Here is a 26,547-nt window from a genome sequence, read left to right on the forward strand (position 1 = left end):
AACTGTTTTATCCACGTGTAAGAGCCATAAGTATTAAAAAGAAAGACACTTAAAGTCAACATTCAAATTTCTCTTCTGCAGCACTTGTCTAAAACAGGGCTTTATTAAAGAAGTAATTCTGAATTTCCTTTGCAGATACAATATACTTCTAAGAGCATTATGGTGCACAGAAGCTGCAATTTGACATTGGCAAAATAAAAGCAGGGGAAACATGCCCGGGGTAGGTGAACCACCTGAAACCTCCACCACCACAGTGTAAAATGAGAAACTGGTGATAGTGGTCAGGAAGATGACAGGCTTTTATGAACCCTGTCCCCTATTCAAACGTCCTGGTGGAGGTGTGTAATAGGCAGCCCAAAGGGCCACCTCCCACTATGCGCTGGCCTTTGTTGTTGCAGAATGGATGTTCCCCAAGGATGAGTATCAGGGAAATCCAGATGGATTAGAGGATTAGGAAGGGCGAGAGGGCAAAGCAGTAAAAGGAACCGGTGAGAGGGGGAAGCAGGGAAGGGAGTGGGTGCAGGGGCAAAGAGTGAAGGGAGTAGATGATGGGAGTGGGTGAGGGGGAAGCAGTGAAGCGTGTGGGTTAAGAAGGAGAATGGGTGAAGCAAGTGGGTGAAGAGAGGGAAGCGGTGAAGGGAGTTGGTGAAAGGAGTGGGTGATGGGGGGAAACAATAAAGGGAATGGTGAAGGGAGTAGGTGAGGGGGGGACGCAGTGAGGCGTGTGGGTTAAGAATTTAACTACATGAAGCAAGTGGTGAAGGGAGTAGGTGAAGGGGGAAGGAGTGAAGTGTATGGGTTAAGAGGGGGAAGGAATGAAGGCAGTGGGTGAGGGAAGGAGTAAAAGGGGGGTGAAGGAGTGAGGGAGTAGGTGGAGGGAGTGGATGGGAGAGGAAAGCGATGAAGTGAGTGGGTGAGGAGGGAGATCTTTCTTCCCTAAGCTGGAAATCAATGAATAGTCTGATTGGTCCACAGCAGGTTGTCAGTGAGTTATCCCACTGGCATGTTCCCACTTCCACATTGTGTGGAATTTTCGTGCCATCAAGACAATTATATGCGGCATCTGCCATAATTAACTATTCTGGCCACCATGTTTCCTGCCTAACGTGCCAAATGCTGAATCCCTAAGTTTATCAGTATAGCAACACATAGTTGTTTCCCTACTTCTAAGTAGGTATAAAAAAATTGAAAAGCTTTGGAAGTAAAATAAGCTTTTTACAGAAAGGTTTTTTAGTTTATTTATTTTGGATGTCTGTTATTGTCACATGGTACAGTGGGTAGCACCTTAGTTCTGAGTCAGAAAGTTCTGCATTTGTAGCTCTATTCTTGTTTATTCACTCCTTGGACATGAGCATTTCTGGCTGACCAGCATTTATTGCCCATGCTTAGCTGTCCTTGAGGTGGTGGTAGTGAGCTGCCTTGAACTGCTGCAGTCCTTGTGCTGTAGGTTGACCCATTATGCACTTATATAGGGAATTTCAGGATTTTGACCCAATGACAGGGAAGGAATGGCAATACATTTCTGAGTGAAGCTGGTGAGCGGCTTGGAGGAGAACTTGTAGAGAGTGGTGTTCCCATATATCTGCTGCCTTGTCCTTCCGGACAGAAGTGATTGTGGGTTTGGAAAGTACTGCCTAAGGATCTTTGGTGAATTTCTGCAGTGCATCTTGTAGAAGATACACATTGCTACTACTGAGCTTCAGTGGTGGAGGGAGTGGATACTTGTGGATGTAATGCCAGTCAAGCAGCCGTGTTCTCCTGGATGGTTTCAAGTTTCTTGAGTGTTGTTGAAACTGCACCCATCCAGGCAAGTGGGGAGTATTCCATCCTTCTGGCTTGTGCCATGCAGATGGTGGGCAGGCTTTGGGGAATCAGGAGATGAGTTACTTGCCACAATATTCTTAGTCCCTGACCTGGTCTTACAGCTGCTGCATTTATGTGGTGAGTTAGGTTATGTTGCTGGTCAATGGTAACCTCAAGAATGTTGACAGTGGGTGATGGTAACACCATTAAATGTCAAGGGGCTGTGATTAGAACGGCTCTTATTGAACATGGTCTTCATCAGAGACTTGAATATACAATTGTAAGCCAATGCTGAAATCCACCTCAGTTTTGAGGAAGTGCAGTTGGAGCTGCTGATTTTTGAATGAAATGTCAAATTTTCAGTTGTCTGTTCTGTCAAATGGACACAGAAGTTCCAATAGCACTGTTCTGTGAAAAGCAAGTTGAAACTACTGAAAAAAGAAATGATTTTCTGGTCATTATCACAATGTTAATTGTGGAAATTTGTTCCGTTCAAATTGTCTGCCATACAATTCTTATGTTACCACGATGATTCCACTGCAGATATATTTCAGTCTGTGAGGTAAATTTGTGCACTTACTGTCAGTTGGAATACCTTGTAACAGTTTCAAATTTCTTTTCTTATCAGCAGTGCACTTGAGTGCAAAGACCTAGCAATTTTGAGTTTTAGCTCAACTTTAGAACAACTGATGAAAATTTCAACAAGTTCTTGTATTCTTTATCAACAGCATCAGAACTTCTGTCAACATTGGCCCAAAATGAATGTATATGTGTGTACAGAGATAATGGGAACTGCAGATGCTGGAGAATCCAAGATAACAAAGTGTGAAGCTGGATAAACACAGCAGGTCAAGCAGCATCTCAGGAGCACAAAAGCTGACGTTTCGGGCCTAGATCTTCATCCTCTGATGAAGGGTCTAGGCCCGAAACGTCAGCTTTTGTGCTCCTGAGATGCTGCTTGGCCTGCTGTGCTCATCCATCTTCACACTTTGTTATCTTATATGTGTGCATATATGGGTGAATGAAAACAATATATTTCTCTCTCACTCCCTTCTTTCTAATATGGATGGTTAAAATGGGTTACCGATTTAAAAAGTCAAGACCTGAGGGTAGCAAACTTTGTTGAGCTCCTCTGTGAGAATGTCTGTTCTCAATTCATAACTGGGATTGATGTCGGAACCTCAAATTGCACAATGTTTAATTTACTGATCAAAATTTGGTTTATTCCTGAAATGTAACTGTATGTAATGAAATGTAGTGATGAGCAATAAGCCTACCTGGTTTATACAACAGTAAAATGCAGCGGACACTGCAAATAAAGCAAAACTGCTACAGAAATGCAGCAATTCTGGGAACTTTTGTGGAGAAAGGAACAGAGTTAACATACTGAGTCCATTATGATTCTTCTTCAAAACTGAATGCAGAAGTGGAAAAGTAATGAGTGTTATACTGTAATAGAAGGTGGTGAGGAGCCAGTGGAACAGAAGAGAAAGTCAGGCCATGGTTAGAGGCAAGCAAAATTAGAGATCACCGTTTTCACACAAGGCAAACACCCTTGTAATGGTTGTAGAGATAAGTCCACAGGAAGTGTTAATTGCAGAATATAAAATATTAATAGCTGATCAGCAAAAATCAACAAAATCTGACACTGGGCAGGGAGGGGGCAAGGAAGACAGGGGAAACCAAATGTATGACAGCGCTCATGGTCTGAGCTTGTTGAATTCAATGCTGAGTCCGGAACGCTGCGAAGTACCAAAATGGAAAATAAGGTGCTGCTCCTCCAGCCTGTGTAGGGTACTGCTGAGTTACTCTAGCACTCCATGCTTTTTAATTTAGGCTTTCCAGCTCATCTGGTACAAGCTTGAAATCTGTCCGGCCAGCCTCAGCTGAAAAACAATTCAGCAAATACGCCTAAGTTTGGTCAAAATTCGGCCAGCACTGTATGTAATTTATAAGGTCACGTTCAAAATGACTTAAAGGATGATGTGAAATGATCAAAAAACCCAGCTGCAAGTTTTGGTACAGAAATGACATGAATGGAACCTGTCCTTCTGACAGTTACTGGACTCAAGGCACCAGATTTTGAATTTGTAGCTGGAGATAATGTTGATTTAACAAGAGAAACATTGGACTGAATGTTGTTGAGATGGTACCGCCGGAGAGTGAAAGCAGGAAGTAACCAGCAGCATGTAGCATCACCACCTGGGTGCATGTTGTTAATGGGCACACTCCTGGCAGAGCTGCATTCTGGTCAAGGGAGGTCACTAGAGAGCAGTCAAGTGTCAACCACATTGTTATGGATCCTGAATCATATATAGACCCAGACAGAAAAGGAATCAGATGGATTGTTTATCATAGTCTAGTAGTTGTGTGAGCACTAATACTAGCTTCTATTTCAGGTTTATTTAAAATTTAATATTTTCAACTACTGTGATGGAAGTTGAACTCTAGCTCTTTCCCCCCCTCCCCTGCAATTTAAACTACTTTTCCTAATCAACCTGTTCAGGGATGCTCTTACACACCCACTGGTTGAGGCAGGACTTGAACACAGGTCTCTCGGCCAGGGATAGGAACATTAGCACTGTACCACAACAGCCACTGAATGTTTATCCACTATTGCTAAAATATCTGACCAGGAACACAATTACGGAGCAATTGTTACTTTATATCATCTTTTTAAGCTTAGTTTGCAATTTGCCACATTTCTCACTGAGACAAAGCTGCTGATGCAACATCAAAGTTGTGCAAGGAGTCAGCTTGGTTACTCATCAAAGCTGCACACAGCTTTACCCAGGCAGCCAATAATCCTCAGTAGAGATTTTGCCAAATTCTACTTTCCAAAATTTGGCAAGTGCCTCTCAGTGTCCTTAAGTACGTGCACATAATGAGAATGCAGGAATTTACAAGAACAGATGCCTTCTCTTAAGTATTTTTGATTAAACTGGGCCAGTGTTATATTGTAGAATATAAAAGATCTTACTTAAGGGGGTCACAAAATTGACCATTAAATACCAATTCTAGTATTATTATTTGTAATAGAGTTGAAAAGCGCACTGTGATGGAATCATTACATTTTGTATCTCTTTAGAAATTTCAATTAAAAAGAAATAGATTTTAGAAAAATAAGTAAATCTTTGATCAGTATGTACCAAAAAAATCACAATGGCATTAAGCACGTGAATTTAATGGCCTGTGCAGACTCAAATTCGGGGTGGGGTTGGAAATGTCTGATCTTTATCAAATCCTAATTCACCTGGAACAAACTGAAACTTCTCCTTCCTCAGGTATGACCTTTTGGAAGGTGTGGACCAGGAGGAGGGTTCCTAGAATTTTGTTAAACCTAGCCGCAATACTATGCAGCTTGCTGGAGATCAAGTATGATCCTGTGTACAGTTCTGTTCAGAAATCGGGTGGTGGTAGTGGTTGGGGGGTGGGCTTCAGAAAATTCTGGCCTCAACGTGTGTAAACAACTCTTTGATTTGTTGAAATACAAACACACACACACACTTTATTAGGGGCTATGTAAACACTCAGACAACAAATACATTTTCCATTACCTTCGCATAACCCAGCATGATTATTCGCACCAACACAACATTGACATGGGCTCCCAGAGACTCATCGTGGTAAATCTCATTAACCTGCAGAAAAAATAAAAATACATGTGACTGGACGTATTAGATAGCAATAACGTCCTCATATGAAAACGTTACAAAACCAGTTTGGCTCCGTTACAAATTATCAACAAACACTTTTTTCATACATTTATCCGTTGTGGATCCAAAAACTAGGTACAATTTAAAGTTGAGGGCATTGGAATCAGCTTGGAATTCTCCAGAGAAATTATAAAATATAAATAATGTGGCTCAATGCATTAATATACCCATTGTAATCAACAGGCAGGATCCCCAAATTCATCAAATGGAACTTTGTTAAATGAATGATGCACTTGCAAGCAAAAAAAATTAACCCAGAAGAAGTGAAATCTCATTAACAGCTATCCTCATTGTAGAAAGGATTTATCTAATTATCCTGAGTGTCAGTAGTACTGACAAATATAACAGGCAAATAATATTATTATTTAGTGTTGTCTTCCATAATATCAGAAATAAATGGAGGCCAAATACATTATTATTGAAAACCTATAAGTAGCCTTAAGATCCTAGCACTGAAGGACTAACAAAATGCGTAAAAATAATTGTCACCTTTCTGATAAGCCTAAGGTTCATAGTGCAGTGGTGACACTAGTGGTGAAGTGATCCAGTATCATTAACCTTTGTAATAATGTGAAAAGCCATGAGTATTTCAAAATGTTTTACTATCTCTTCATTCTAATTAACAGGATTTTGGCAAAGTAAGAAAATGCAGGATTTTGGTCTTTATCTGCTTATCACTTTCTAATTCTTTTTTTAAATGTCAGCAATATGCAGGGAAGTTTTAAATTAATGCGTGCACCTAGTGGAGTCTGGCATTCTGAGCTGATTTATAAAGCAAGCCACAACCACATTGCACTGGATTATCTGAGGACTTAAAAGTACAGCCAATTTTGATTAAATATCAACACCAGTTAGAAGCTTGGGACTGTAATAAAAAAAACACAGCATTAGGATTTACGATCACAATATCTAACTAAGACTTCTTTTATCCTTGTGCTTAAATAACTGTCCTATCTATTATCAAATCCATGACATATAAAAACTCAGACCAAACTTTCAGTCTATCAAGAAAATAGCTATGATCTTTGCAAATACTCTTTAATGCAATTATTTCCCACACAAAAAATTCTTAAAGAAGTTTTGTCGTAAAAGGTTGATGTTGGTTCATGGTTGATTCTCTAGTCAGGTGAATCAAAGTTGATCCATCATGGATTAGTTCATGGATATCTGAGCTTGACTTGCTCTTTGTGGAAGAACCTCTCAAGTTAGAATTGAAGAGCTGGTTCACTGGACCTTTGAATGATATTGAGCAAGAGTCATTCTGCGCTAAATTCTCCAAAGTGTGAATAGTGAAGGTATCATCTCCGGACCGAAAAAGACGTGGATCCAGACAGAAGTAATTTTGCTAAATAAAAGATCTTTCATGGGATGTCAGAATTGTTGTCAATCACAGCATTAATTGACCACCTGTAATTGCCCTGGAGTTGGAGTCCAACCAGGCCATTTCGAAACACAAATCAATCATGTTACTGCGACTCTGGTCATGGGTGGAGCAGATTAGATAAAGATGGCAGATATGCTTCCCTAAAGGACAGCAGTGAATTCAATGACTTTTTACAGTAATTGATGACAGTTTCATGTTCACCATTACAGAGACTCCAGATTTTTTAAACTGAACTTAAATTCCAGTATCTAGCATGGTGAAATTTAAACCCATGTCTTTTGAAAATCAGTAGTCCACTGCCTCAAATGCATCATGGACATTCATAGAAAAGAAATTTCCTTCAGGTTTAACAAACATTGCCACATCATGTAGGAGTGGGATTAAAACGCAAAACCTTTGAGAATTTTGTTTCATTATGAGCAACAGCAAAACAAATATCAATGGGGAGTGCTAGAATTTATTTTTCAAATTCCTAGAACTCGATTACACTCCTCTGTTCAATCATGCAACAGGATTGCTGAAAGAATAATGTGGGTTCTTTATTTCAAGGTAGCATTTGATATAAATAAAACTACCCAGGAGGCTAAATATCATTGTCTGACTCTTATCTCCTGCTACTTTACACCAAACACAAATCTTGAGGTTACTACATTACATCCTGTTAAGCTGGGAAGGACTGACAGCAGGGTATATGTTCTTCTAAGAAGTATATAAACTTTACCGAGATCTAGATAGAAAAATGTCTCATCGTGCTAAAAGCCAATGTGGCCACATTGAAGAAAATTACAATTTTTATTAAACTTCATTTTGAAACAATGTTGCAGCAGGTGGGATTAACAACTCTGGTATAACTGTGTCAACAACTTACTACAGTACATACTTCCATTCTCAAAATGTTTATCACTGCCGTGACCAAGCAACAGTAAAGCAATGCATTAGATCGTGGAATCCGTACAGTGTGGAAGCAGGCCATTCGACTCATCAAGTCCACGCTGACCCAATACCCTACCCTATCCCTGTATCCCTGCATCAGGCAGACCCCTGGATAACTGCTTGCAGTGACAGAGCTCAGGACGGGGAGCTTGTTTTGGAAGATTTGTGGCAGACAATGTAGACAATGTGACCCACCCAACACAGCTGATTAATATTAAGTTCTGAGGAAGGGTTACCAGACCCGAATTGTTAACTCTGTTTTATCCTCCACAGATGCTGCCAGGCCTGCTGAGCTTATCCAGCAACTTTGTTTTTGCTCCTGATTTACAGCATCCGCAGTTCTTTTGGTTTTGATTAATATTAAGTGTTACTTCAGTATTGGATGTGATGGCCTAAGGGAGAACTCTAATATTAAAGTGCCTATTCTGCCTGTGGTAATGCAGGTCTTTGCGGGAATATTGCTGATTTTTGGAGATATTGCTGGTGATATTTCTGCACAGATTTAGGATGTCTGCTGTGCATTGTCAATCGTACAGGGCCTTGGAGAGACCACACCTAAAATATTGTGTACAGTCTGGTCTTTTTATCAAAGGAAGGATGTTCTTACTGCAGAGGGAGTGCAGTAAAGGTTTACTAAATTCATTTCTGGGATGGCAGGACTGATGTATGAGATGTTGAATTAGTATGAATTGTATACAGTGGAGTTTAGAAGAATTGCAGGCGTCTCATACCAACCTATACGATTCTAGCAGGGGCAGAGAGGGTAGGGTGCAGGAGGAATGTTCTTGTTGGTGAGGGAGTGCAGAACTAGAGGTCATAGCGTAAGGAATCAGGTTTAACCATTTAGGACTGAGGTGAGGAGACATTTTTTCACCCAGTGAGTGTTGAGCCAGTGGAATTTGCTACTGCAGAAAGGAGTCAAGATCAAAATTGTGAATAATTTCAAGATGGAATTAAATATAGAAACTGAAGCTAAAGGGATCAAAGAATATGGGGGGAAAGGGGGAACAGATAATTGAATTGGTTGATTAACCAAGATTGAAATAAATGGTATAGCAGGCAGAAAGGGTCAAATGGCCTACTCCTCTTAGTTCCCATTGCTACGTTTTTCCACACAGGGGGCAGGTGACACTACTGCATTGTAGACTATGAGCTTTGTGTTAAGTTTGAGATTTTTGTCATCCAATACTCTGTTCTTCAGATAGTCAAAAGTTGCACTATCACACTGAAGGTGACGCTGAATTACACCATTGCTGACAGGAGACTCTCAAGGCGTGAGAATCATGATCCATCTTGTCCAGTGGCTCATTGTGGATCTTAATCATTGGGGGACAGTGTTGTGTGGTCGGAGCAGGTAGTAGAATTCTGTGAGTGTTTAGTTTAGGGTACATGACATAGCAAATGAGGTGTCAATGCCTGGAATGAGAATGTATTTGTGTTTCTGACAAAATATTTGTTATGACTAGACCATGCTCTGCGAATTTTATCAGGAGTAGGACTCTATTGGTATTCACCTTCCCTCAGTTTTTCTTACCAATCACATCTTTCGAGAGGCTCGTATCCATCCCAACTCTAGCATTGAAATCATTGAGGAAAATCAGCTTGAGTCCCGACTGAACATGGGATAATGATTGATTGAGGCTGGAGTGGAATCTCTGTTTGGTCTCATGTTGTTCCCCGGATTGGGGGCACATGCACTGGTTACTGTGATGTACTGCTTTGGAGTAGGGTGAGCAGAAGGGTCACTAGGCTTTAATTCATCCCCAGAGGGCCTTGCTGAAACCCCTGCTTCAAGTCGACCCCTTATTGTTTTTACCGGTAAAATCAACCCCAGGCTCCTCCCTCAGAAGTGCCTTTCAAGAAGTAAGTGTATTTTGAGGTGACTTGTTCCTGCCCATAGTGTTTCACGCAGGGCAGTGATGTCAGAGTGATAGCACTGAAGTTCCTGGGCTGTAGTGGCGCTGTGATGTTCAGGTCTATCTCTGCAGAAATGGTCCAGGAGGTTCCTGATGTTGCAAACTCCAAACTTCATCACAATAGGGTGGAAGACGCCTGGACATGGGTTCTTTTAAAATGGAGTAACTGACACACACTAACTATCACACGATCCTCATGCAGTCAGGGTCTTTATTTGGCTGCACTTTGCAACTAAGTGTGCACTTTTAAAACTCCTGACATCAAGTTTCAGGCTCTGAGCTCGAAGGTTCCTGTCTCCTATTGCTTTAACTAAATGGATTTCCCTCTCCCCACACTTTCATTCAAAGAATTGCTCATCTGCTTCCCTGTAATGTTCCACCATAATTTCACTCCTCATGGTGATGGAGATTTTCACTACTGGTCTTGCTCTGAAACTGTTCCCCTATCTACTCTGCGAATTACACCCTGAAACAACTCTAATCGATTTTTCAAGCACAATTTCCTTCTCATAAATCTGCTTTGCCTTGGTCTATATTTTGATTTTCTAAGTGCTCCATTATCACATCCTGACTAATAGATTGTAGTGTTTTCCCTATTACTGATATAAATTTTCCACTTTATTTATCCCTCTTTTCCCGGAGCAGCGTCACTAGGGCCAGGCAGAGAGACCCTTGAAAAGGGCTGAGCTAATCAGGACATTGGTATTGGGTGGGGATTGGAGGCAGGGTTCAAACAAATGGGATCTAATGCGGGGTAGGGGAAGGGGGTCCTCCCGGGCCAAGGTGTTCTAAAATGAGGGATCCCTCAAACCCACTGCCAAATTGCCACTGATGGAGGGGAGATGCCCTTAATTGGCCATTAAGTGGCCACATAGGCCTCAATTGGCCCAAGTTTCTGACATATACCCCACAACTAGTAAAATATTAGCTGTGACGATTGAGCAGTAGCACAGCACTCCTTGCTATCCCAATCAAGTTTACTACCAGCATATTTTGGGCCTATAAATCTCCAGCTAACTTTTATGTTTAGTTCACTATCCTATTGCAAATGTTTAATTTTCTTTAATTTGGTCAATGCAACTATTACTGCACTTCCACCATTCAACTTTCAGTCTTGTCCTGCTACAGTTGCTTGCCACTCTTGCTGCTCATAATATTAACTTCGCTTGAACCCTCCCCCTCCCCATTCATTTAAATCCTTTCCCTCTTCCATCTTTAGGGTTTGGTATGGGTTTGAAAATGCCATTATCCTTTTGTCAAATTATCGTCAATTCCACAGTGCAGGTCTTTTTGCAGTAGCTGCCATTCAACAATCCCTGAACTTAAGGCCAACCTTCAATGTAAATTCATATTCAAGCATTCTATGAATTCTTCTGATGTTTCTGTGTCCTTTCACTGTTATTCTCCTGAGGATTTCAGTCCTTTTCTAGGTCAATGCCAATTTGACTTTTACTTGCTATTGACTGTCCACCTAAGGAAAATGGGTAATGGAAGGTACACTTCTTGTTTGTTCCTCTTTCTCACTCTCTTTCCGTACCCAAACTCAAAAACTGTACAAACACTGTCACACTCGGTTTATTTTGCCATTTACTGTCAGGACAGCAATAATAGTCAGTTGACTGGTTGGTTTAAGAGGTGTGCCTGGTGCTGGTTTTGTTTTGTTGGCAATGCCTAGGGCACAAGGAAGCATGAAGGGCGCATGGAGGACTGCAGCGTGCAACATGAGCATCGCTGGTGACATAGCGGAGTGGGGTTTGGGGGGGAAACAAAAGTAGCAAAAGTTAATGCAAGAAAAATAACAAGGTTCACCAGGCTAGAGAGAACAAAGTGTGGAGGCACTTTGTTATCTCAGATTCTCCAGCATCTGCCATTCCCATTATCTCAGGCTAGAGAGAGACTGTTTATGTAAGGAATATAGTGCACCTGGTGGGAGGATGGCAAAAGTCAGGATGACAATGCCAGGAGGATGGAAGAAGAGGCACTGGGATGGCATGAGAGGGGATAGCATCAGAAAGATGGAATGACATAGGAGGAAAAATAATAGGAACAATTATGATGCCATAGCTGTTATTTTGTGAAAATGAGTACTCACTAGATTGGGATGTAAATGTGTTAGAAAAGCATTGACTCCATTGATGATGATGAAACCAGTTCACATTCTCTGGAATTTACACACATTGTAGTTCAAATGAACATGACATTGTACAAATGTAACTCCAGGGAGTAGCAGTTATAATGTTTGCTACAGAAGTTGAATCTTAAGCAGGGACTTTACATGGAACAGAATGGGTGCTTCTGAAGCTGACTGACGCCGAAATTACAGGCAGATTTCATGAAAAATTGGCCAGATATTTAATGACGTAAACATGGGTCCTGACATCAAACATACAAAAGTAAAGATGGCACCATGGCTCAGTGGGTTAGCACGGCTGCCTCACAGTGCCAGGGACCTGGGTTTGATTCCACCCTCAGGTGACTGTCTGTGTGGAGTTTGCATGTTTTTGTGTTTGCATGGGTTTCCTCCAGGTGCTCCAGTTTCCTCCTCCATTCCAAAGATGTGTAGGTTTGGTGGATTAACCATGGAAAATACAGGGTTGCAGGGATAGGACAGTTTGGGACTTGGTGAGATGCTCTTCGGAGGGGTGGTATGGACTCACTGGTACAAATGGCCTGCTTCCACACTGTAGGAACTCAAATGATTCTAAAAGTAGGCCATTTGGCTGCACAAGCCTGTTCCGCCATTCAATGAGATTATAGCTGATCTGTTTGAGTTTCAAATTCTACATTCCAATCCACCCTTATGCGACAGTTTCTTCTGCAATGACAAATACAGCAACTGAGTGAGATGAAAATGGTTGGAAAAGCTGTCAGTGGTGATGCAAGAGCAGGAAATGCAGTGAGGTTCCTCAGTCAAAAAGTAGGAAGCACAGATTGCATTTTGGGAAGGTGAGGTGGCTGTTAGCCAGTGAATGAGGATGTCACATGTAGTAGTGGGAGGTGTGTGCAATGGCAGAGTTGGAATGAAGGTGAAGTGCCAGAGTGAAGATGGTAGAACTTACCATTGTGAAGTCCAGCAGGTCATTAATCATTTTACGGTACTATATGGAGCCAGGTGGTTACCTCCAACCAGGCTGGTTCCAAGGGCTCCAATGACTCTCTACTGCATCTTCCAGGACCTTCAAGCCCCTATCACCAAAGAAGTGTGCCAACTTCCGTTTCTTGGCTATCTTCCTTTGTAATGCAGACTTGGAACTGACATTGCTGATCTGCAGCATTTGAAGTGGTGTGCAGCTTGGGTATAAATAGGGCACTGACTCTATCGATGTCTGAAGGTCCCAGCAGCAGCAAGCAAGACTGCCTTTGCAAGCATATGATTCTGCAAGATGTGCGCCGTGGGTGTTAGGTGCACAGTTAATGTGGTAAGCAGAAGAGATTGCATGAGAAAAGGGGCCAGAACTCTTCATGATACTCCACAGAATTGAGACTTCATCAAAATATGGGAAGATTCAGGCCATGATCTCAGTTTTCTGACTGCTACACAGGCTTTTATGTCTGTCTGTAACTGCGCACCCACTCCCCACCCCCACACCACATAATTCTCTTCTATGCAATTATCTTGTCAAATACCTTCAGAAACTTCTTCCTAGGGTGGAGGTAGCTATTACAAGGGGACATAGTTTTAAAGTGATTGGAGGTAGATAACGGGGAGACATCAGAGATAGGCTCTTTACTCCGAGAGGGGTAGGGACGTGGAATGCATTGCCGGAGGGGGTAGTGGAGTCGGCCTCTTTAGGGGCATTTAAGTGGCTATTAGATAGGCATATGGATGATAGTATAATGTAGGAAGGGAGGTTAGATAGGCCTGAAGATTAGGGTAAAAGTTTAGCACAACATCGTGAGCCGAAGGGCCTGTACTGTGTTGTACTGTTCTATGTTCTGTGTTCTAAATCCAACAAAAGTACGTACTAAAGTTTTCCCTTATCAAAAGCATACATTACTCCTTCAAAACACTCCAATAATTTGGTTAAATATGAATTCCCTTTTTAAAAACTGTACTGATTCTTCCCAATTATCTTGGATTTTTTCTAAAATTATAAACTTTTAAAATGACTTATTCTAACACCTTCCCCACAAAAGAATTTGTGCAAAGTGGCTACAATTTTCTGCTTTCTGCCTTCCTCCCTTTTTGAATGGACACGTAATTCCCGTCTGGTGGAACCTGCCCAAAATCAAAATGAATTTTGAAAATTTAACACATTTACTACTGCATTAGTCATCTCTTTTAAGACCTGAGGATGGAGTGCATCAGGACCCAGGGAATTATCAGCCCTCAGCTGCATGAGTTTGATCAGTACCATTTCCCTTGTTATAATCTCATGACGTTCCATTCTTCCTTCCAGCTCCTGATTTACAGCTGTTACTGGGTTATATTTTGTATTCTCTATATGAATGAGGACAGAACAGAAGTAAGAGATTTGTGAATTTCATCCACTATTTGCTATTCATTCCAAATTTTCACTCTCCAGAGGAACAGTGATCACTTTATTTTCATTTTTTACATACCTGTAGAAACTCCTGCTATCTATTTTTGGAACTTCTAGCAAGCTTTGTCTCATTTTCTGAACTTTTCCTTCAGATTAACCTTTTAGTCATTTTCCATTGTTATATATATTCTGGTGAATCATCTGACCTGCCACCTGGTGTTTTTATATGCTTTTTCCTCGAGTTTCACACTTTTCTCAACTTTTTAGTAAACTTTTTTAGTTAACCACAAATGATGAATCCTCCCCTTGGAAATTTTCTTTATGAATTGCATTGAATTTAATTGAATTAGGTTTATTGTCATATGTACTCACATAAGCGCAGTGAAATGTTTACAAACACGCCATATATGGCATCATCTTACGTTCAAAGGTACCCACGTACAGGATCTTAGGAACAGTAAGAATATACTTGCTCTGAGAATTCTGAAATACTCTTTTAAACGTCTGCCACTGTTTCTCTTCTGATTTACTTCCCAGCCTAGAATCCCAGTTCGCTTCTGCTAGCCAAATCTTATATCCACATAACTCCCCTTATTTAAGTTTAAAATACTAAGCTTAGACCCACTCTTCTCTCTTTCAAATGGGGTGTAATATTCAATCATGTTGCAGTCTCTGCTGTCTAGAAGTGCCATGCCTATGATGTGTAAATTGAACACACATTAATACATATTCAGTACAAAGTATAATATAACTTGTTTTTTGTTTGGGTAGCCCTACAGATTTTTCAAAAGCATTCCATGAACTTCTGATGCAGGCTGTTATTACCTCATTTTTCCAGTTTATCGGTAGATTAAACTCGCCCATGAAATTGCTATCCCTTTATCACAAGAATCCAGTATCTCTTCTTGAATACTTCATCATATACTGTAGTGACAGTTCAAGGGCAGTAAACTATTCCCGTTTATGACTTCTTTCTTGTCCCATTCCCCATGTCCTACCAAACCAATGTTACATCCTGATTTTCTAAGGCAAGATCATTTCCAACTACTGTGCCAATATCACCTTTAATTAACAAGCCACCTTTCAGGTTTCTTCAACTTCTTATTCTTCTTGACTGTCTGAACAAGCAGAGTCAGCATGGCTTCATGAAAAGGAAATCGTGTCTGACTAACTTATTAAATGTTTTCAAGGAAGTCTCAACCAGAGTTGATAGAGGGGATCCAGTAGATGTGTTGTATTTGGACTTCCAGAAGGCATTTGACAAAGTACCTCTTAATAGGTTAAATCATAAGTGCCGGCAGTGTTAGAGATAGCATACTGGCATGGAGAGAGATTTGGCTCATGGGCAGGAAATAGCGAGTGGGGGTAAAGGATGTTTTAAAGGTGATCCATGACCCATAGGGTTTGATAGGGATCTGGGCTGGGATCACTCCATTTACAATATATATTACTAATTTGGAGGAAGGAAGCGAATGCACTATAGCTACATTTGCAGATGACACTAAAGTAGGTGGAAAGGCAGGGACACAAACGACTTACAGAAAGATATTGATATGTTAAGTGAGTTGCAAAAAGTTGGCAAATAGGGCATAATGTGGGAAAATGTGAAGTCATTTATTTTGGAAGGGAGAACAAATGAATAGAATATTATTTAAATAGAGAGAAACTGCAGAAAGCTGCAACACAATGGGATTTAGGGATACTTGTACACAAAACACAGAAAGCTAGTACACAGGTGCAGCAGGTCATCAGGAACACCAATGGAACGTTCACTCTTATTTTGAGGGGATCGGAGTATAAAAGTAGGGAAGACTTATTGCAACTTGACAAGATTCTGGTAAGATCACACCTGCAGCACTGTGAGCAGTTTTCATTCACTTAATTAAAGAAATACATCATTACATTGCAGGCAGTTCAGAGAGGGTTCACTCGGATGATCACCAGCATGGAGGGACTGCCTTATGAACAAAGGCGAAACAGGTTGGGACTCTACTCACTGAGGTTTAGAAGAATGAGAGGTGATCTCATTGAAATACTAAAGATTTTTAAGAGGTTTGACAGGGTAAATGCTGAGTGGATGTTTCGCCTGACGGGACAGTCAAGGACCAGAGGGAAACAGTCTCACAAACAAGGGGTGTCTATATAAGTCTGAGATGAGGGGGAATTTCTTCTCTCAGAGGCTTATGAGTCTTTGGAACTCTTCCGTAGAGAGCCATGGGGCAGAGTCCGTCTATATATTTAAGGCTGAATAAATTGATTCTTGATCAGTAGGGGGCTTGATGGCCAAGGGGAAAGGGCAGGAAAGTGTGTGTGAGGAATGTCATTTCAGCCATGATCCAATGAATGGTCAGCGGGCTTGGTTGGAGGAGTGGGTACAAACAGCTTACTCCTGTTCAAATTTATTAGGTTTTATTGTCATATATCCCTCAACATTCAGGACCTAATCTTGTAACTCTGCAATTTCTGTACTGGCTATCAGATCATATTTATTTACTTCAACTTATGTGCAATGAGATAGAGGTGCTCAGATACAGAGCCTTTAGATTTGTCTTTATGTTATCATTATAACATCTAGACTTGACTGTTGGTGTATTCTTAGACTATGTTGCTGTACTTGGAGGTGGTTAATGACTTTAAATCAGATACTCCAGGTTAATGTTCTGGACTATGGGTTTGAATCCCAACATGGAAGACAGTGAAATTAGAATTCAATAGAAATCTAGAATTAAAAAAAACTTGCTGGTGGAAACCATTGTTGACTGTTGTAAAATCCATCTCGTTCACCAATTTCCTTTAGTGAAGAAAATATGCCATGCTTATCTGGTCTAAACAAATGTGACTCCAAATCTACAGCAATGTGGTTAACTCTTAAGCTAATTAAGGATGGCCAGTAAATGCTGGCCTAGTCAATGATACCCACATCCCATGAACGAATAAAAAAGCACATACATCCCCGACAACAGTCAGTGAGAAACCAGTCACTCCACTACCTCACTGTGATATCACGGTTTACTTTCTTACACCCCAGTCAGTTGTCCGGAAACTGCAGATGGTAGGCCTTGCTTTCTCTCTTGCTACTTAGCCTGAGAGTGGGCAGCAATTAATCTGCTCATGTGTCCTCTTTTGCTGCTGTTATGAAGCTAAAGTTTGGGACTAAAGGAGTTGAAAACGCCCCTGGGTAGACAGTAGGACCACAGGGGGTGACTTTAACGTCAGAGGTCAGTCAGAAGGCTGGCAGTGTGCAACTTCAGCAGTGCAACCAATTGGGGCACCTTCAAATTTATATAGATATTAATTTTCATCAGTCATGCCAGGCAAGCCCCAGTAGCCAAAGAGGTAAAGCATTCAATGGTAGACCAGGAAAGCCAGGGTGGGCCTGTAGACCCTAAAAAGGAAAGATCCCCAGTCACTTCCCAGGAAGTTGCCAAAAGGCCAACTGCGTATAGCCAGCACACTCACCACACGTCCAAGGTAGATAAAATCCCAGTGGCATGTTAAAACAGTCTATAAAAGGTCAATGAACTTAATGTGATGTTCACCACCAGTCACTGCCTTTCCTAACTTTGACAATATTCTGTGGCGCCAGGAACACATTGGGCTTCTGTCTGAACACTTTTCATCATCATTCCACCACTGACCAGGAACTGAACTGGACTAGCCAAATAAACAGTGTGGCTACAAGAGCAGGTGAGAGGCTTGGAACCCCGTAGCAATTAAGTCACCTCTAGTCTCTCCAAAGCCTGTCCACCACATACACGGCACAAGTCAGGAGTGTAATGGAATACTCCCTACTTTGCTGGATGGGTGCATCTCCAACAACAGGCAAGAAGCTAATACTGTCTAGGTCAAAGCAACTCACTTTATTGGCACCACATCCATAAGCATCCATTCCTTCCACTGCTGACACTCAGCAGCAGTGTGTACTAAAAAACACTGCAGAAATTCACCAAGGATCCTCAAATAACGCCCTCCAAACCCACAACCATTTCCATCTAGAAAGACAAGGATAGCAGATACGTGGGAAGACCACCACTAGTAAGTCTCCTTCCAAGCCTCTCACAATCCTGGGAATTAAAGTCTATGTACATTTCCCAATTAGACTTCAGTATTCTATGACTATAAACAAGACCAAACTCCACAAAATGTATACTCAAATGGCTGTTTTTACACATGACCAGCTTCATGTAATATTTTCTGGAATGAGAAGCATTGATTCTATTGACTTTGGTGAAAGATTAATACAGGTTACTTTTCTAAAGAGATACAATAAAGATATTAATTTGACTACAAAAGTTTTGAATCTCTGCTAAATTTATATAAAAATTATCCCAACTTTTGATGTTAAACTTCTTTCTTCAGTTAAGTCATCTTCAGTAACTGAAAGCTAACTTAGCAGATGGAAAAATACTTGTTTGTCAAATTGTTTAAGCTATCAAATATGCTTGTCAATCTCTGATACAGTTTGTTTCCATCTTGCTATCAAGCCATTTCTTATATGAAGATATAATGCTGAACTTTCCAGTGACAGATGTTAGCTATTGGCTGGAGCTGTGATTTTATTAGATCCCAAAGGAAATGCACTGTCAACTGTCTAAGCGGAGCTCTAGTGCAAACAATACTATCCACAGAAAGTGAGTGACAGTTCTGGTTTATGAATAAGGAAATCATTCCACTTCATTTCAAAAGTTAGCCACCTTTGAAGATGTATTTTGCTGGAATTTAGGTTTTCACTTTTAATTTCATGTTTACATCAGGATGTTATAAAAAGATGTAACTTGTCAAATAATACCATTCTTCTTTAATCCAGGTAATATGCTCCTACATAAACAAAAAGAATTACAAATAAACTTGAAAGCGAATAACCATTTCAGCATATTCCTGCTATAGCCCATTCAAAATGAAACATCTAACCTGCATATAACTTTCATTCTATTATATGATTCACTAATTAATAATAATCCAGTATTACATTTATTGGAGCAATTTCATGAATCATTGCTTTTGTTCAGCAAGACCTTTGACATGTTAACCTTTCAATTCTAGATGTATGTGAAGAGGACGGATCGGGAATGCAATCACTTTGCACAATCTCAAGTCATCTGTAAAACAAATCATTCAGTATTTGCTTTGATCAGTCTGATAACATCAGCTCAATCACAACTTCAGAAGAGAAATCAATACAACATAGGCACATAATGCACATTCAACAAATAACCTTATTCTCTGTCAAACAATATTGTTAAAGTAGCTCTGTCAATCATTTTCTGCTACAGTTTTATATGCAGTGAGTTAAAGAAAAAGGACTATGCCAACAATCTCCTCCATTGCATTTTTCAGTCAGATTATTAAGATGAACTCAGCATTTCCCTCGGTGGAGAGAGGGAAATTTTCTGCAACTTTCTTGGTAGCTGTCAAGCAGCTCTTGTCAGCAAGTTATCCAGCAATATTGGCAGCAATCTGGAGTCAGGTGGCTGTATGACTTTCAGCTGGAATTCTAGCACTGCTGAGAAAATGTGATTACCTCACTACAGCTGCCAAGGTAAAACTCGATTTCACATAACTCCCACTGTCTGCACACACTTGCACTATTCAAGTTCAGCACAACCAACCTGCACCCTAAAATCCGCAAAATATCTCGCTGGCTCATATTTATATTCACTTGCAAATATCAATATGCAGGTATTGTCAATCCTATCGATGTATTTTCATATTTAAAGGTCAAAATTAGGAAGTCCAGCTTGAAAAATAATGTAATTCCATGACAAAATTCCCCTGGTTGACAATCTATTAGCCAAGCAACTGGAGGCCCAAGTGAATCAGTTGTTGAGGTTAAGCTCATGAATGCTTATGTCAAATTTAATTAGAGTTCAACCAAATTCAGTAAAACAGTAATTTCTGAGATCTTGCCAAAAGTCTACTCTGTGTACTGAAAATGATATAAACCAGACAGGTTTGAGCTTCTGTATTTGAGCTTATATATGAGCTTATCCATCACCTGACGCATTAATTTTGAATAGAAACCCCCTGTCTGCCAGTGGCGGAATGTTCCACATATCCATCTAAGTTGCACCATAGTTATAAGAATGGAAAATGAGTTAAACAAACTAATGCTCTGGTGTGCCCATTGACATATTATGTAGCAGTAGTGATATTCAATGAACCGAGTACTACTTCATAGTTCATTCACCAGTTCTGATGCCTTCATTGCATAGCTTTGCGCAGAATGTACATGGGTGAGCAGGCTCTTATTGAAATGCACTGCACTACATTCATTCAAGTTAAAAGACATTTGTGAGTCTCACATTAAACATATGACCAATGCAATACATATTTTGAAGCTAAGGTCCTGACACTCTCTATATCATAGATGTCAATGGGCCATCCAATGTCTTTCTTCTTATTGTTAATACAGATTGCACAGAGCAATAGCCACTACATAGGCTCTCTGCAATTCCAGCAGTACCCTGCTTCCCACAAATAACTTCTCAATATGCAAATGTTATCAGTTCCTGCACAGCCCTAAAATTCTGCCTATCAATCTCACAAGCCTCAACTGTGCTTAATAGGCTTTTGTACAACACTTTTTATCAAAGATCTTTTGAAAGCTGAGATGTACACTGTCAGTTGAGCTTCTATTGCCTGTCAGCACTGTAACTTTCTTAAAATATTTCCCTAAATTGATGAGACAGAGCTTTCTTTTCTAGAATCCATGCTGTGATTCTCTAATAACTCCTTCTCTTTCAAGGTGATAGAACAGTGTATACGTAATAATCTCCTCTAGCAACTTTTCTAAGAATTAACGAATACTAAACATATGATTTTCTGATGGTACTTAGTAAGATTCTATAGAAGAGAATTATACAGAAGCAAACTGTGAGCTGCAACAATCCACAATCCAGCCCTTTTGGTTTTATACAGAATTCAATGCCTGCAAGTTTGTTTTTTAAACTCTGGGCAACTTCTCTTTGTTTCAAAGGCAACACTTAAATATAACTCATTCTCAAATCCATTCCATGAACAAACAAAAACCAAATGCCAAAACATGTTTCTGCACATCCTTGGATTTGCAGTGACTAATGATATCTGCCAGAGATCAGTATGAGGGTCTCAGATTTTCACTACATAAATTACCTTGAAACAGGAATATAATAGGTTATTGTTAGATATTCCAATATTAGTGAGAAGAGTGAATTGTGAAGATGAAATAGAAAACTGCAAACATACAATGATTAAGTTGGAAAACAAGTGTAGATGCACCTTCCGGTAATAAAGTATAAGGTAACAATTTGAATTCTATCATGGAAGATGGAAGTGTAGAAGCAACATAGAAGATGTTTATTGAACAAAACAATATGGGGACTTAGGCACACATGCTAATAAAATCTGCACGGCATTCAGAAAATGAGGGTCATTGCAATGATTGACATAGTACCAAAAAATAAATAAGCTACAAATTATCCCCAGAATAAAACCAACACTTGTGCAATGATCAGTTATTGAGTGTCCATTTCCTGCTCTTGCAGTTGGGATCACCCAGTTTATGTTTTGCCTGCATATCTGGCCCTTACCAATCAGTAAGGACAACTGGGTTACCTTGTCTTCAGCATTTCAGCAGGAGAAATAAAGTGTTTTGTCTAATTGCTACTCTACTCACTCCTCGCAAAAATATAGATCAGTAAAATTTGATAGTAACATACAATAAGTAAATAGATCAATAAAATAGACAACTAACATCTTTTAACTTTCTGCTGGTGCTCAGAATTCCAGCCCCCACTGCCAATGTCTCCATATCATTGTAACTTGTGCACTGGGAGCATTAGTAAACAGGTCCTATCACTCAGAATCCGGGAAAGGGTAGGCAGGTGGAACAATATCAAAATCATGCATCCTGACTATATTTCCATTTTGAGCAGTCCATTTTATGGAGCATAGGCATACCATGGAAAAATGCAGCAACATTTCACCAAGAGGGATCTCAGATAAAATATCGAATTATGATGAGAGTCTCAGTGAAGTAGGAAGACATTTCTCCAGAAGAGAAGATTAAGGCTGATCTGATCGAGTTTTTTAATATGATGCAGAGAACTGCAAAGGCACTGGGGGAATGCATCTCTTTTGGAAAGACAGTGCAGTATTGAAGACTGTCAGCTATTAATTCAAGCTGCTGTGATCAAAAGAGAATTTAAAATATCTACTTCAAACAAAAAGCTGAGAGAATATGAAAAAGCAATAGATCTAAAATCGATTAAGATTTTTAAAAGGAAACTAGATACATGGGATGTAAAAGTAAAAGGGTGGGTGGGGAATAAGTGGTGGCTGTATGCAAATAAACTGGATTAAAAATGTTATGCTGTCGTGCCTAACGAGCCAGTAAGGAAACAGAATGAACTAAATGTATAGTTTATTCATGTCAATCCACCATACATTTCAGCAGAAAATACCATTATTTATGATTGTGGATGAACATTTTCTTGGCTGCTATTTCAGTGAAGACTAAAATGAATAAGTCAATGCAGCAGACAGAGGTATATGGTATAACAACGTAGAACTTCGCAGCAACATTAACAACCCCTGCTAAACAATTATTGTTAACACAGTGAATAACATCTAGGCTACTGTAACTGACACCATTTGGTACAACATTTGACAGCTTTAGCTGCAGTGATTAATCAGAAGTATTTGTAAATGTAAAGTACATTATGATAATACTCAATATTGAAGTGTACCTAAACAAACAGGGATGGCCCTCAAGTACTGTGTTTTATCTGTCATGTCTCTGTAAACCAACTACTGTAGGTGCTGAAATCCTACAATGAATCTTGTGAAGCTCAGCTGAGAGTTCTATCATTGAGCCACATTGACACCTGCAAGGGTGTAGGGCAAATAAACACTTAAATGCCTGAAGCATTGTCCACAGAAAGAAGTGGCAGAGCCTCGGGTTAAAAAAATGTGATGGTTGCCCCAAAATCTGAATGTAGGCCATGGATATTGGAGGGAAACAATTGTACAGATCTGTTTTCCTCCACCAGCTTCTGAAGTGCGCCTGGGTATGTTCACAGACTACCCTGGAGACTTCACTAATTATTTCATTCCCAGGTTCACACTATTAACATCAGCTAAGAGTAGATACGACTCTGTAGTGGGCCACAGCTTGACACACTATCACCTGACAATGCAAGCCACAGAGAAACATGATACATTTTAGCATTTCTTCTTCTATCTGTACGGGGCATCTGTAAGTGACACCAGCAAGATGCCCCATTAAATTGTAAACACTACCTTGAGACAGTTGTCTCCACTGTTCAGCTACCTTGATTATTAAAATGAGCCCATGCCTGAAAATTAGGAGAGGCCAATACTGTTTTTGACAGAGTCCCTTGTGTGCCTGCTACCGTTCTGGCAGCAGGGCGGGGGGCCAGTAATTACTGACGTACCTCCTTTTGGTGAAGCTCTATCCTTTGCAGCCATACTGCACGAAAAGTGACTTGCAGCTCCTCCCCCACAATTTCTCACAGAATGAGTTTGCAATATCAGTGGGAGGATGAGGAAGAATTTGATGAATGAGTAAACTCAGAAAACCTCTAAGGAATCTGCGGAGATGTAGTTTTGACAATGGACGGGAAACTGGTTAGCAACCACCCACTGTTCCAGGAAATGATATGGTGGACTGTTAAGGGCAGTCGGAGGGTGGGGTGGGGGGTGGGTTGCGCTGTGGCACATTGTCACTGAAATTGAGGAAAGATAACTTTCAAATTGTAACTTAAAACAAGTGCATGAGGACCATATATAATACAGCTTCTTTTAAAAATAATAGCAATTCAATAGTGAAAAGCATACAAAATGCTTTTCTATACTGAATGGGATAGAGATTAAAATTCAGGGACTGAATGCTGGAACTGTAGAAAGGCGTACATTTGATAAGGTCCCCCACAATAGGCTATTATACAAAATGCAGAGGAATAGAATTGTGGGAGATATAGCAGTTTGGATCAGAAATTGGCTTGCTGAAAGAAGACAGAGGGTGGTAGTTGATGGGAAATGTTCATCATGGAGTCCAGTTACTAGTGGTGTACCGCAAGGGTCGGTGTTGGGTCCACTGCTGTTTGTCATTTTTATAAATGACCTGGATGAGGGCGTAGAAGGATGGGTCAGTAAATTTGCAGATGACACGAACATCGGTGGAGTTGTGGATAGTGACGAAGGATGCTGTAGGTTGCAGAGAGACATAGATAAGCTGCAGAGCTGGGCTGAGAGGTGGCAAATGGAGTTTAATGCAGACAAGTGTGAGGTGATGCACTTTGGTAGGAGTAACTGGAAGGCAAAGTACTGGGCTGATGGTAAGATTCTTAGTAGTGTAGATGAGCAAAGAGATCTCGGTGTCCATGTACACAGATCCTTGAAAGTTGCCACCCAGGTTGACAGGGTTGTTAAGAAGGTATACAGTGTTTTAGCTTTTATTAATAGAGGGATCGAGTTCCGGAACCAAGAGGTTATGGTGAAGCTGTACAAAACTCTGGCGCGGCTGCACTTGGAGTATTGTGTACAGTTCTGGTCACCGCATTATAAGAAGGATGTGGAAGCTTTGGAAAGGGTGCAGAGGAGATTTACTACGATGTTGCCTGGTATGGAGGGAAGGTCTTACGAGGAAAGGCTGAGGGACTTGAGGCTGTTTTCATTAGAGAGAGAACGGTTGAGAGGTGACTTAATTGAAACATATAAAATAATCAGAGGGTTAGATAGGGTGGATAGGGAGAGCCTTTTTCCTAGGATGGTGACAGCGAGCACGAGGGGGCATAGCTTTAAATTGAGGGGTGAAAGATATAGGACAGATGTCAGAGGTGGTTTCTTTACTCAGAGAGTAGTAAGGGAATGGAACGCATTGCCTGCAACGGTAGTAGATTCGCCAACTTTAGGTACATTCAAGTCGTCATTGGATAAGCATATGGACGTACATGGAATAGTGTAGGTTAGATGGGCTTGAGATCGGTATGACAGGACGGCACAACATTGAGGGCCAAAGGGCCTGTACTGTGCTGTAATGTTCTATGATTCTATGATACTTAGGATGACACACTGAACTATGAGTATAGACTAATGAAGGGTATATACTTTACATGTCTTAATCTAATTTTTGGACTTTGGATTTCAAAACAGAAGCAGATGAATGGTTGCCTTTTAAAAGCAAAAGGTCAGACTCCTTTCAGAAAAGTGATAAAATCCAATATTGTATCAGAAAGCAGATGAATGCAGACCGACATGGTGTTAATGGAAAGATGTTTATGTTGTTGTGTTTATGGCAGGGAAGGTAAATCTATAAGCATGCCATAGTTTTGTTTTCAGTTCAGAGAATATTTGGGATTGAACAAGTTCATACCTAAATTCAGCTCAGAATACAACAGCGTTGAGTTTAGAAACAGATTTAGCTTCTCCCCAACTAATAGCTCAGGGCACAAGTTACCTCATCGCAATGGTTTAGTTGGCTACATGTCCAAACCAAGAGACTTTGGTCACAATTCCTCAGGCATTTCGAACAAAGAAAGTTTAGGCTCTGAAAATGTCACATCGGCATATTTTGAAAAGACTGATTGAATTGTCTTCAGAGTAACAAAAAAATTGAAAAACAGTCAGTAAAGTAGAAACTTATGAGTTGAGATAGAGCTATACTTCTCCGGTCTTGAGTGTCTGTAACAAAAGCAATTTGTAAGAATCTTGCCAGGGCTTGGAAATGACAGCTCTGATGAAAGATTTGATTTATTGTCGCGTGTGCCTAAGTGCGGTGAAAAGCTTTCTTTGCGATCATTACAGGCAGATCATAGTAAGTAAGAGCATACAGTTCAAAGGGTGAAAAAAAATCTTGGACAGAGTAAGGCATTCAGGTTACACTACACAGGACATGCACTAGGCAAGATCAACATTAACTAGATTAGCATTATTTGAAGTTACAGAGTCCATTCATCCATCTAATAACAGCCTGGAAAAAGCTGTTCTTGAATTTGCTCATGCACATGTTCAAGCTTCTGTATCTTCTGCCTGATGGAATAGGTTGTAGAAAAGCATTGGACGAGCTGGAGCGGTTTCAAACAGAGGAATCTGAACAGTGACTTAATATCTACAAAATAATGATGGGCCTAGATAGAGTAAATAGAAAAGATCTGTTTCCACATGGGGAGTAGGCAGTTATCAGGGCCACAGATTTAAGGTGACTAATTAAAGGATTAAATGGATCAGACAGAAAATCTTTCTCACCCAGCGCACAGTGGGTGCCTGGCATTCACTTCCTGGTTTTGTGGTAGAGGCAGAAATTCTCAACT

The 26,547-nt window shown here is 40.4% G+C and overlaps 1 protein-coding gene across 2 annotated transcripts in view; it reads right to left on the minus strand.

Moving 5' to 3' along the window:
- The window catches only part of LOC125458512 (A disintegrin and metalloproteinase with thrombospondin motifs 2-like), a 219,260-nt gene that overhangs the window by 60,932 nt on the left and 131,781 nt on the right, over positions 1-26,547 (minus strand). For both annotated transcript variants that reach the window (XM_048543837.2, XM_048543838.2), the window contains one exon: positions 5,361-5,444. In XM_048543837.2, coding sequence (XP_048399794.1) covers positions 5,361-5,444 — 84 coding nt within the window. The remainder of the gene's footprint in view (positions 1-5,360; positions 5,445-26,547) is intronic.

The sequence above is a fragment of the Stegostoma tigrinum genome, chromosome 13 (assembly GCF_030684315.1).
Source record: "Stegostoma tigrinum isolate sSteTig4 chromosome 13, sSteTig4.hap1, whole genome shotgun sequence".
Taxonomy (NCBI): Eukaryota; Metazoa; Chordata; class Chondrichthyes; order Orectolobiformes; family Stegostomatidae; genus Stegostoma; species Stegostoma tigrinum.